Genomic DNA, 13,665 nt, shown 5'->3' on the forward strand with positions numbered 1-13,665 from the left:
CATTCCCAAACATAGATGGCTGTACATTACACACGGGAGAAAAAAAAACCTTCATCAATTGCTAGGCTGAACAACAGTCTGCAAGACAGTTTACCCTGACAATTCTGAGCCCCTGGTATCAGCAAATTGTTTCTTCTCTCTCCGGGGAGGCTCTCAAGCTCTTGTTCTCCAGGGTCTATTTTCTGCTCAGCCCAGGGCTGGAGCCGAGGGAATTGTCAGGGAGTCCTGACCGATCTGAAAGACTGCAGGGACTGTACAGGGGAATTATAAAAATCACTGCCCAGCATGGTGAATGTCAGACATGTGAGATTCATGCCTTGATTCTTAGGGTTCTGCCTTCCTGTCACCGAAAGGAAGTTTTTTTCTCTCTGCTGAGCAGGATTTTGGTGAGATGCCTGTTCTTGCACTAAAATTAGTGCTGAGGGCTCAGAAAGGGTTCCAGGGTGTATGTGAAGAACAATCTGGGCAGGAATTCACCACCACTGTTTGTTTAGCCATGTCAGAAACACTGAGGGATTTACCTGGTAAAACTGAAAGTACATATGTATTGGAGATAGTTTAGGCACATTTTGTTTTTAAGATTGGTTCCTTGTCTCTTATTGTGTCCTTCCATCTGTCTCAATAGCTTCCTTTTGGGGAGTGGTGTGGTTTTTCCTCTGGTTCACTCAATTTTTCCAATTCTGCAACTTCACTGCCCTGTTAGGAAGTGCAGCCAAGGCCTTTGCAGTGGGTACTGACGGCCTATCTCCTGGGGCACAAAACCTGATAGGAGACAGGCTCAATCACAAGCTCCCACAGCCCCAGGACTTGCTGCTATTGTCACTGAATAGGAGCTATTTCTCCTACATCACCCAACAATGAAACAGCATCAGACCCTCACAGATAGCAACTGGCTTAGGAACGTGTTTGTCCGGGCAACGTCAGCCACAGCTACCCCAGAGCCAGCTTGAGTGCTTTCTGATCATAGCCCGGTTTGGTTTGCTCTCTGTCAAGCCAGAGCTAACCTTTAAGTGAGGTGATGGAATGGACAGCCCAGGGCTCTGGTGCCAGCTGTATCCTAGGGCTATAGTAGTCAGTAGTGAAGAAGAGACACTGAAAAGCTGAGTGAGCTGCCCCAGTAGCTGTCTACAGAGGCTAGGCCCAGCTCTCTGCTCAGAAATTGGGAAAGCAGCTGGGCAGGGACCCAGTCTGTGCAAGCATAACACATCTTGGGGAGGGGTTGATCAATGGAGGGAAGGCAGAGGAAGGGCTGCATAGGAAAAGTGCCAGAGAAACAGAGATGGCAAGAGCTGGGGTGAAGGCATTGAAGGGTAGACAAACCAAGTGTATATCATTCGAGGGGGGAGATCTGTGATAGAGGGATCAATCCTGACTTAGCTGCCGCTGCGGAAGGTGGGAAAGGACTATATGGATGTCAGGAGGGCTGAAAACCCCACAGCCCAGAACGGTGGAGCAGCTGCAGCAAGTATCAGGCATGACAAGGACTATTCAGATACGGAAGCAGCATTCCAGCTAGGATGAGGAGAAAAGGCCCAGAGGCGGTGATGATCAATGACATCCCGTCCCCTCTGTATCCAGCACCCACATCGATGTGGCCATGGCCTGACACTACGTAGCCCCTGGGACTGGAGTCTGCTGAATCATCTGGCCTCAGTGGCTGGGTCACATCCAGCCCTGGGCAGCAGCCCCTGCATTATGACCACATGTGCTTCCTACTCAGGAATTGGGGATGTGCCGCTGAGAAGACACAAAAGATCTTATTGGATTATCAAAGGCCCATCTAAACAAGGGCAGGTCAGTTCTGAGGGGACAACTTCCCCACCTCAGTGACACTGAGAAACTCCCTGGTTGGCTACCTAGACAACCCCTCAGGACACCCTGCTGCAGTCCCTGGCCCAGAGCTGTCTCTCACCTCTATCTGGTGCCTCATGGATCTGTGGGACACCAATTGGCTGGGTATTTGAGCACCAGCACCTGCTGCAAACTTTGGTCTCTGACCTGGAAAATATGGCTACGCAGCTGCCTTAAATCAGGCAGATACGGGCAGCCTGAGTCATGGCTTTCCATGTCTGTAGAGGAGCTGGAGTGAGCTGTTTTCACTGGCCCAGAATACTGAGATAAGCCAATTCCTCACCACAAGTTCCCCCACCACAGTGGCTACCTCAGCTGAGCAGGCCCCCAGGCTGTGGTGGGAATGCAGCCCCACCATGATGGGGACCATTTTGGCGAGATGCCATCCCCTGTGGCCACACATGGTCCTGGTCTTCACACCCCTCACCTCCCTTGGTGCCAGACACCATCCCTTTTACATCATATTCAGTCCCATAGTGCCCTCAGGGACAGAGTCCCATGGCAGGGTTTCTTGGTCACCACGTGTCCCAAAAGAAATCACCTCAGCACCCCATTTGCTTCAGTCTCCAGTGTGAGCTAAGCTCAGGGCACTTGGAATCCTACTGCTGAGTCCATGAGGTGGTGGCCATCATAGACCATGGTGGAGTTAACACACGGATGGCTCGTGTGAGCACCACACATCTGTGGCATGGTGGTATATCACCCATGGCACAGTCTATGTGCCAGCACTTCCTCCATGACCATATACATCACCAAACTGGGACCCACTTGTCTTGTCACCCCACTTAAAATAAGACATCAGTAGAGATACTGAAGGAGAGCACACAGTCTGGTAAGCTCACCACCCCCCTAAAGAGATGGGCAAAGGTGGTAGGGATCAGATGGGACATGCTGACTGCCCTGGGAAAGCAATGACTAAGGTAGGTCCGCCCCCCCCCCCCACATTATTAAAGCATTCAGGGTTTTGTACTAGAGGGGGTTGCTGGGCTGGGAGTCACTGTGCACAGAAGGATCAGTTGGTTCTCTACTTCTTCATGATCTCCACTAGGTTGGGCTGACATAAAGATTAGATTTTTTTTTTTTTGGCCCAGACTTTGTGCTGCATGAAATAATTGATTGCAATCCCAGGCCCTTGTTAGGCTGAGTTGCAGGTAAATCATTGTTGTATAAGTAAAGTTGTCCTACAATTTCAAAATAGGAACAGTACCAGGAGGAGCTCGGCCCACAGTCACCCCCACCCATTTATCTCTGGCAGAAGTCTCTCAATAACCATTTCTGTGCAGGAAGGGCAAAATACTAAATGCTCAAAAGGGACACGCAAACATCACTAGACTATCCCACATGGAGTTTGATATTCTTTTATATAGCTTCAGAAGGTAGTAACAACTACAAATTTAAATCTAGAGTTGATAGCCAGCTTACTGCCCCACCCCCATCTCCTTACCCTGCTGGCAGAAGGCCCCTCAGCAGAGGTTGGTCCAGCTGGTGTCAGTCTGAGACCTTCTGGACAATGGGTACCAGGACTGGAGAGCTCAACAGTGCTTGCCCTTCTCCCACATCCGTGACCCCATTGTAGAGTAAGGTAACTGTGCCCTTGGACCATGGGCAGAGCTCATAGCTAGTGAGACAGTGCAGCCCTGCCGTGCACACAGTTAATAGACAATGGTTATAATTAGTAGGTGGCCACCATTTTTTATTGATGGGAAAATGAGAAAAGTTTGCTTAAAGATGGTGTTCTTTTGAAGTTTGTAAATACCCAGGAGGTTGTTTGCCTCAGAGCATAGAGGGGAAGACAGAGGGTGGAGTTGTTTTGTTATTCAGACACTGAATGACAGCTAGCAAGGGACCCCTAGTCTTGTGATCTGGAGGGCCCTCGCTAGCAAGAACAGAGCTGGCATTATGATTAATCATACAGAGCATGTTTTTACTATTGTGTCTATATGTTTCCGTATCAATCAGTGAATGACGTGTTCTATGGAAAGGGTCTCCTAGTCTCTTAACCAAAGCCTCTCTGTGCTGAAACCCCCCCTCCCCTTACCATCAGGGTAACACCACTAAGTCACAAGTCCTCATCAGACTACTCCTGGCACTGACCAAACAGCCATCAATGCATCCGGGAGGACAACACTCCACAAGGAGTTTCCCTGCGACTGTGGTGTTACCCGGATTCTTTCAATCCAAAGCTCTTGATAACTTTTACTCTGTGCGAGGTGGTGTTAAGAAATAAATCAGGGGAGACACAGCCGTCCGACTTATTGATGGCTGGTGCAGCCGGCATGATCCAGGAGTGTCCCTATCCTGCTCCTGAGCTTAAACCTTTCAAACACAAGCCCATGCCTCTTTGCCCCTGTTTTGTCCCATGCAGTAGATTCCCAGCCCTGGGCAGTTAGCTCCTGAAGGGCTCTACCCACCCCTCTGAGATTTCAAATTGCCCAAATCATCCTCATGAGAAGTTTCTGGATGCAGAGGTTTCCATATTGACACTGCCCACCTTGCTACAAAAAGCCCCCAAAGATGGGAGGCCAAAACAGACTGATGTGTGACAAGTCCTGGAAATGTTGCTAGTAACAATCTTCACAGCAGGTACTTCAGGGATTTGTATCAGAGAGCAATCCACACACTGTGTTTTGCAATCAAAGACACAGACACAAACTGTATCACCAAGGACTGCTAATTGAGACCATGACCACCAGGATGGGGTCAACGTTCCCTTTAAGCTGCGCATGTGCACAACCGTCCATCAAGTGTCACACACTTGATTATTATAGCCACGCACATCCACAGTCACTGTGATTTGTGTTTATCTTGGTAGATTCATTCAGAGAAAGGGAGAGAGTGAAAGGAAAACCCTCTAACAGCCAGTCTACTGTTTGAAATTTGGTGGTTTAAGCAAACCCTCAGATAACTTAACTTGAGCATGTGGAGGGATAGCTCAGTGGATTGTGCATTAGCCTAATACTCTTAATATTGTGAGTTCAGTCCTTGAAATGGCCCTCCTAGAAATTTGGTATAAAATCAGTATTTGGTCCTGCTTTGAAGACAAGAGGCATGGACTCCGTGACCTTTCAGGGTGCCTTCCAGCTCTATGAGACAGGTGTATCTCTAGTTGTCATTATTATAGCTGCTGTTGTGTTGGGTGATAACAGGGTCTGGAGAGGCTAAATCACTAGCAAAGCAGTATGAAAAAGGGGCAGCGCAGCTGGGTGGTTAAAGGGTGGCAGCAGTTTCCATGGCATCCAGATTCAACCCCAGGGCTGATAACCCATCACACTCATACTTTCAGGATCCAAAATGAGGCCTCCAGGCACCTGTGACACAAACATGGGGAATGGACTGTATCCAGTCCAAAAGATCCAGATGTAGCAGTTTGATTCCTTCACCTTTGTGTTCTCATAACAACGTAAAACACCACAGTGCATGGGGAAGTCCCATGGTACTAGTTCTCACATTGGATAGCATAACCCCTTTTCTGCATCAGTTTCTTAAAGATCAACACTATATTGAAATGTGAGGATTACCTGATGCCGAGAGGAGATGGAATTTTAGAACATTTTGTGCTTCTGGATATATAGCCATTTTCAACCTCACAAAGAGATACTGGCAAATATTTTTGATGCCAGAATCCTGTGAGAAGAAAATCTTTTTCACCACTTACATAAATTAATGGTCATTTAATTTGGCCGTCACAGAGTGGAATTGACTCTTTGACTTTGCAGGACGCAGCGATACACTGCTACGATCAACTGAAAATGGTTTTGGTCCCATATCTTATGCCAGTATCCTCAGACGTAGAGCAGCTGGCAGCACTTTACACACAGAAAAGAAAAGACATTGTCAATTGCTAGGCCGAACAACGGGGTGCAAGACTCAGTTTGCCCTGACAATCTGAACCCCTGGTATCAGCAAATCATTTCTCCACTCCTGGGGGAGGCTCTCAAGCTGGAGTTCTCCAGGGTCTATTTTCTGCTCATCCCACTGTTTACAGAGCCAAGGGAATTGTCTGGGAGTCCTGGCCAATCTGAGAGTCTGCAGGGACTGTACCGGGGATTCATAAAGGTCACTGCCCAGCGTGGAGAGTGTCAGACATGTAAGATTCATGCCTTGACTCTTAGAGCTCTGCCTTTCTGTCGCCATGAGGAGATTTCGTCTCTCTGCTGAGCAGGATTTTGGTGAGTTGACTTGTTGTGCACTGTAGTTAGTGGCAAGGGCTCAAGACAGATTACAGGGTGAAATTCAAGCACCATCTGGGGAGAAATTCCGCAGCACGGTGACTTGAGCTGTTTAGTATTGTCAGAACACAAAGGGATTTCCTGGTAAAATTGAAACTACAAATGTACTGGAAATAGTTTAGCCAAATATTTGTTTTTAAGATCAGTTCTTTGTCTCTTACTGTGTCTCTCTATCCTTCTCAATAGCTTCCTTTTTGCCGCGATGTGGTTTTCCCTCTGAGTCCCTCAATTTTTCCAATTCGGCGACTTCACTGTCCTATTAGGAAGTGCATCCAAAACCTCTGCAGTGGGTATGTGTGTTACCAGAGGGTTCACAACAAGGATGAGTCACATCCTGGCCAGATTCTACTCGCACATTCTGCCTTCAGTGGGTCACTCTGGATCGAAACTGGCCTCCTTGAGAGGAAAATCAGGGCCCACATGTTTTGGAATCCCCATCTTTCATACCCTCGGAACAACAAATCAACTGTGGGTTTACTTCAGACTCTTTCAGCATCCTAACAGTAACACGTTCTCTGTAGCAGGACCCGAACCTGTGATTTTTGCAGCTTGTAGCTGAAAGTTAAAAACGTCGGGTGAGTCTGGTCCCATTGAAATCAATGGCAAGGCTCTGAAATCAGCCTGGAGTTCACCTTAAATCCACATGTAGGGACTGAAATAAATAGCCTGATTTACACTGGCCATGAGCCTCCAGTGTCTTCAAATGGAGTTGTCCTATGACCTGTACGGACACGTGAGCTTATTTGAACCAAAATGAACTGACAGGAGAGCTGGTGAAATCTTAAACTCACAGGCTTAGTTATTCAGAACTCTTAGGATAATGATTTTTTCTAGGCGGGAGGCAAGTCTGCTCTTTCTGTCCCCAGGTATCTCAGGTTCTGGAGTGGTTGAGAAGCACTAAAAGGCAGTAAAAATTAAAGCATGTTTCTGGCATAGAGGAAACCGCTTGGGGTTGGAAATCTGAGTGGAGGAGGTCCAGGAACACACAATGTATGTATGTTGGGGTGGGGGGAAGGGGAATGTTGTATCCAGATCACAGTGGTTCGGAGCTGAAACTGAGCGAAATATGGTCCTGACTAATGCCTAATGCACAGCCTGAGCTGCTGCTGGGGTTCCTTTCACCCCCAAAAAGGCAGTTCAGGCCGATCTCCCCCTTTTCCCTGCTGCAGGCAGACACTGAGTTTAACCTCATCTGAGGAGGTATTTCTGTGAGCTATCGCTGTGGCGTCTGGCACCTGAGTGAAGGGTATCACTGTGTGGCAGGGATGGAAGTTGTGCAGGGTGGGGACCTGCCCTGGCAGGCCACAGAACTGCAGTGTGGATGTCACAACCTTTACTCAGTTTTCAATCCAACTGTTGTTATGTAACTTCAGGCATTTCGCCTGTGGAAAGAACCACTGGTCTTTGAGTGACACTGCACCCCAGATTCTTCATAGTGATATTATGATATGATCTTGGGGTCTGTGGGGGTTCCACTTTTGGACTTTTGGCCAAGAAAGCTGTTTGGGGAGGGCCTAGTCAGAGCAATGATCCATAAAGGAAAACAGTGGTTCTTCACTCCCCATGTAAGAGGACTTCTGGGAACAACTGAGGAAAAAAGAGTGAACTGGAAGAAGTGCTGCACCCAGACCAAAAGTATTTCTAGCCTCTGTATAGAAACCTGAGAAACCCAAGCTGTACAGCAAATGCAGCTTGTGCCTTGAGATTCTTCCATACTGCTTGTATCATCAATTATGATGAAAAACTACTAAATCATAGTCAATCGAACTAGTGTACTAAGCTTAGTTTGTGTTTTTGTTTATTTGCTAGTTCATCTGCTTTGATCTGGATGCTAATCCTTATAATCACTTTAAATCTATTTGTTATAGTGAATAAATTTGTTTTTATGTTTTAACCTAAACCCGGTAAGCCTTGAAGTGAAGTGTCTGGGGGTGGGAGGTTGGGGGGAGAATCTCAGCTTGCTTACTGCAAGTGTACATTTTCCTCCCCATCTTCAGGGAGGAACGAAGAGGGTAACTAATTCATACTGGTCAGAGCTTGGACCAGGGCAGGATGGTCCAGCTCTGGGGTCCTCGACTGTGTCTCAATTGTGAGAAATTTCACACAGGAGTGGCAAATTTCTAAACAGGTACCTATCCAGCTTCTCTTGCTACACCCATACACACTGTGTGATGCTTCAATGACTGCTATACAGAAACAACTCATAATCTGAGAAGTATGCACACTACATAATGAGAGCGGGGAACTCTGGCACATGCCTGAAACAGTGGGCCACTGGGACATGGATGTTAAACCCAGAATGCTCTGGGACCATTAGATATCAGCTCTGTTAGTCAATGACGAGGGTTGACCATTCCCCAGCACAGAGATTTTTTGGTAAAGTCATTCATTTATTTTTTTCGCCTAAAACGTTCATCCCTGCAGTGCCTGATGGGACCCATCAGAGTTTTGAAATACATGCCTAGAATAACATTTCCAAGGTGTCACAGTCAAATGAGAATTTCTCCACATATGTCTAAATTCAACACCATCATGAATTGAAAAAATACCTTCAGTAAGCTCAGGCACGAACTTGCAGGGAAAATGCCTCCATCTGACTCTGGACTGGACCAATACTTTCTTAGGCAAGATGGGATCATAGTGATCATCTAGTCTGTATAACACGGGCTTGTATAACACAGGTCTCAGAATTTCCCCAAAATAATTCCTGGACCAGATCTTTCAGAGAAACATCCAACCTTGATTTAAAAATTCTCAATGACGAAGAATCTGCCAACACGATTGGTAAATTATTCCAATGCTTAATTATTCTTACCATTTCAAAATGTATACCTTATTTCCAGACAGTATTTCTATAACTTCAATCTCTAGTCATTGGATCCTGTTATACCTCTCTATGCTAACCTGAAAAGCCTATTATTAAATACTGGTTCCTTGTGTATGTACTTACAGACTGTTATCAAGTGACCCCTTAACCATCTTTGATAAACTACACAGATTGAGATATTTGAGTGTACGGCAAGTTTTCTAATCCTGTGATTCCATCTTTAATCATAGACATCAGAACTGGACAGACGATTCCAGCTGCAGTCACACCAGTGCCGAACATACCGGTAAAATAACATCTCTACGTCTCCTTCAGATTTCCCTGGTTATCATCTCAGGCTCTTGGCCACGAGGTCACATTGGGAGCTCATGTTTAGCTAATTACTCCTTTAGGCTCCTAATTTAGTTCACAGTCAGTGTGCTTCTCACGATACCCCCCAACCCCATCGTGTGAGCATTGCCTACATTTTTTGTTTCCAGGTGTAGATATTTAAATGGCTATATTAGAGTACATATTGTTTGCTTCGACCCAGTTTGCCAATCAGTCCAGATTGCTCTGAAACAGTGACCTGTCATCTTCATTATTTGCGATCTCCCATTTTCGTGTCATCTGTAAACTTCATCAATATTCAGTCAAGAGATGGGTTAGCATGTGTGCTTCTGACACATCTCTCCTTACACCTGTCAGGTAGCACCTGTCACTTATGTTTCAGACAACGCTGGGTGCCCGCAAGAAAGTGTCTCACCAAAAGAAACAAGGAAAGTAACTGGGGTGCCGTCCTGCAGCCCAAAATACCACAACATTTGTGCTCCCAGTGTGCATTCTCTTGAGTACAAAGTCATAGACCTGCATGAGAATGTCTTTTCCATCAGGGAAACTTGGCTCCTTTACAACATAGGAACTGCATCGTGGATCAGACGTATGGTCCAGAGTCCTCTCTCCAATAGTGACAGCCCCGGGTGCTGCAGTACAAGATTGGCTTGTGCCCTGAAACACGTAGGCAAATAGACTTTCCAAAATATTTATTTAGCTGTACTTTTGTAACTGGATAGACTCACAATCCATGAAAATGTCCAAACTCTTCCTGATTCTTGCTTAGCTCATGGTCTCAGCTACCTTTTGTGGCAATGAGTTCCTCAGTTTAATTAGGCATCAAGTGAAGTAAGCACCCTTTTTTTATCCACTTTGAATTTGCTATATTTCAGTTTTAGTGAATGTCCTCTTGCTCTTGTGTTAGAGAGTAGATCAAGTATGTGTTATCTCTGTCTTCTACCATTCACCTGGCTTGGCTAGCTCCCTCTGAGAACTTCTCTGGACTTGATTATCACTTAAATAATTCGGTGACATCTGCAAATGTTGCCACCTCACTGCTCAACCCCTTTCTAAATTGTTAATAGCTACAAAATATTTACCGTATTATTTGCTATGAAGTGTGTAACCCCCATCACTGTGCTTCTTCCCCTTCACAGGCACCTTGAGCATTTCTGAACCTGATCAACATGTTAACCACCTCATGACAGATTTCAACCTCACTCACTCTGACCCATCAACATTCATCCTAATGGGCATCCCTGGCCTAGAAGCTGCTCACATTTGGATTTCCATCCCTTTCTTTATGCTGTACATAATCGGGCTGTTGGGAAATTTCATGATTCTGTTTGTTGTAGGGAAGGAGCAGACCCTGCACAAACCGATGTACCTGCTGCTCTGCATACTGTCACTCACAAACATTGGCTCGTCTACCTCTGTCATGCCAATGGCGCTATGTGTATTTTGGTTCAATTTGAAAGGCATTACTGTGGGTGGCTGCTTCACCCAGATGTTCTTCATTCACATGTTTTCTGCCATGCAGTCAGCCGTCCTCGTGGCAATGGCCTTTGATCGCTATGTTGCCATATGTAACCCTCTGAGATACGCCACTGTCCTCACCAATGCACGAATAGCAAAGCTAGGGCTTGTGGGTTTGATAAGAGCTGTTGTCCTCATGCTGCCCCTGCCTCTGCTTCTGAGTGCGCGGCCATTCTGTGCCAACCACATTATCCCCCACACGTACTGTGAGCATATAGCTGTGGTGAAGATGGCATGTGGGGACACCACTGTCAACAGGACGTATGGCTTGGTGGTGGCAGCTGTAGTCTCTGTGTTAGATCTGGCACTGCTTGTCCTGTCCTACAGTCTGATCATCAGGGCCGTCCTCAGAATCTCCTCCAAGAAAGCCTATGGGAAAGCCCTGAACACCTGCACAGCCCACCTCTGTGTGATGCTGACATCTTTTACTCTCTTCTTTTTCTCTGCTCTGACACATCAGTTTGGCCAACATGTCAGTCTCCATGTTCATATCATCTTAGCCAACCTCTTCTTCCTCCTCCCGCCAATACTCAACTCAATTATTTATGGGGTCAAAATCCAAGAGCTTCGTGACAAAATTTTCAAATACACCTGCAGAAGGTGATCTCTTGGGGCCACTGACTTTAATCCTCATTAACAAGGAGGGGAAAGGATATTTCCTCATTAATCAAGAGTACTCTGTCCCAGTTTGGCTGAGCGCAACGTTGTACAAATTCACAGTCTCAGAACTTCCTCACACCAAAGTCTTATCATCTTATCACCAAGCACTGCTCTCTCCATAGCTGAGTTCCCTCTCTCTGATCATCACCTGACCTCTTTCAGCATCACCCATCCCCACACACCCTGTCACTTGGCCTTTCCATGAGTTCCAGACTACCAGAAGATTCTGCAGCCTTTTGAAGCAAGGGGCTTTGCATTAGCCCTTTGTAAACAGGGTTCTTGATCAGTTTGAGAAACTCAAGCTCCCCTTTCAGAAAGCCAAAGACAAGGAGAAAAACTACAATGCTGGACTTCTTTTTCATATGTGCAGTGATCCAGGAGTAAAATGTATCCAATTTTGCTATGTCCAGTAATTCAGGAAGCCTGGAGGGTAAACCAAATGTTTTAGTTGGAAAGTGATAATACAGGAAAGCTGCTGCAGGAATTGAGAACATTCTCCTAGAGCTTGTTGATGAGAGTTGTGAAACCATGTATTTTTGAGAACGAGACTTCTGCATTAAAGTATGACCATAACTGTTGAGTCAAATTACTCACTAGATTGCAAAATCGCTTTCCAGCTGGAGTTTTCAAAACAGACACTAATTGTTCACATCGTAGAAGATGTCAAAAAAGGTGTCGAGATTTCATGTTGGAGTTTTTGAAACAGATGAAACAGAGATTGCCACAAATTTGTCAAGATGATTGAATTGCTTGAATTACTAGGGTCCTTCTACTGTGCTCAGCTTGACCTAGATTGTCTGTTATCTCATTTTTACCATTGGTTTGTGGAGACTTTGGACAGTTGAAGCAGCAGTGTAGATTTTTGCCTTTATTTGACTGGCCTAATGCTCAGGAAAACCAAGTTGAGCAGTTTGGGGTTGAAGTTCTTGAACACCTGGATTCTGCTGAGGATGAAGACTTCAGTGAACTTGGCTTGTTTGCTCTTTCATTACTGTCGATAACTTTTAGCAGCACTGCAGTTGAATGATTGTTTTCTCAGATTAGCTTGATAGAAACAAAATTGCATAAGAAGATACTAGAGGAACTTTTAGAAATTATTCTTGTTAAGGAGTGTATGTAACAACAACAAAATCTGTCGTGAACTGTTTGCACCAACAAAAAGAATGATTGCACTGGTCACTGCTGATATGTAGGACCAGCAGCAGTTGTATTCTACTCCCAACAAAGACAATTAGGATGAAATGTTGCCCTTTAGAGACTAACATGAACAAACAAATTCAACTCAAAATATGGATATTTACTATTAGCTTCCAACCCTCAACTGGGAAACAAATACCGATATTAGGGTTTTGATTTTGAATTTCACTATCATCTCACAGCTTCGTGGTTAATGTGGACCAACTCCTGCTGGTGATTGTAGATTTTTTTTTAAAAAATGTCATCCGTGCAAGATGTCTAATGATTGATAGGCCAATGTCTTAATTAAAAAAACAAACAAACAAACAAACACCTTCATTTCAGGAAATAGCTGGGGTTACTTTTAGGCTAGTTTTTAAGTCATTTTGGTCTATTAATGCAGTAGAAATCTGGGAAAGCTGCACTAGAGGCAGCAAAGCAGCAGCTAGAAACATGGATCCAGGGGATCCAGGGCTGGGTTGGAGGCAGAGCAGCGGTGCTGAGGCAGATCCGGGGAGCTGCAGCTGGAGCAGAGCAGAGCTGGGAGCTGGGTTGGCATAGAGCAGCTGTGCCTATGGGGAGCAGGGCCGTGCAGAGGATTCTGGGGTCTGGGGTCGTCGGCAGCAGGGAGCTCCTTGCCTCAGCGGTAATTTGGCAGTGGCGGGGGGGGGGTCCTTATGTTCTGCGACACACCGCCAAAGTGCCCCGAAGACCCGTGGCGGGGAGCCCCCACCGCTGAATTACCGCTGAAGGGGGACCCGCTGCCGAAGTGCAGCCACGTCTTCGGTGGTAATTCGGCGGCAGGAGGCCTATGTCATGCGTCTTCGGGGCACATCAGAGGTGGGAAACCTGAATATAGTTTGGGGTTTCAGAAGTATGTGGCCAAATATTTGCTGTTTGCTGTGTTTGATTGTTTAAGGAAACAATAAAAAAATTCTGCTTAAAAAAAAGTCCAAAACTTTTGAACCATCTTGGCTTGTCACCAAATGCCTGAGCCCATCCAGGCAGAGATTTTTCCAGGTTTCTGATACTCTGCTGGCTTCCTTGACTCATATCTGTCTCCATAACTTTGGG

At 45.9% G+C, this 13,665-nt stretch overlaps 1 protein-coding gene across 1 annotated transcript; it reads left to right on the top strand.

Annotated features, from left to right (window-relative positions):
• Positions 1 to 10,420: 10,420 nt before the first annotated feature.
• On the top strand, positions 10,421 to 11,359 carry LOC116830966 (olfactory receptor 52P1-like). Its single transcript, XM_032790668.1, has one exon. The coding sequence runs from the start codon at positions 10,421 to 10,423 to the stop codon at positions 11,357 to 11,359; it is 939 nt and encodes a 312-aa protein (XP_032646559.1).
• Positions 11,360 to 13,665: the final 2,306 nt, after the last annotated feature.

Source organism: Chelonoidis abingdonii, unplaced genomic scaffold (assembly GCF_003597395.2).
Source record: "Chelonoidis abingdonii isolate Lonesome George unplaced genomic scaffold, CheloAbing_2.0 scaffold0538, whole genome shotgun sequence".
NCBI classification, from domain to species: domain Eukaryota; kingdom Metazoa; phylum Chordata; order Testudines; family Testudinidae; genus Chelonoidis; species Chelonoidis abingdonii.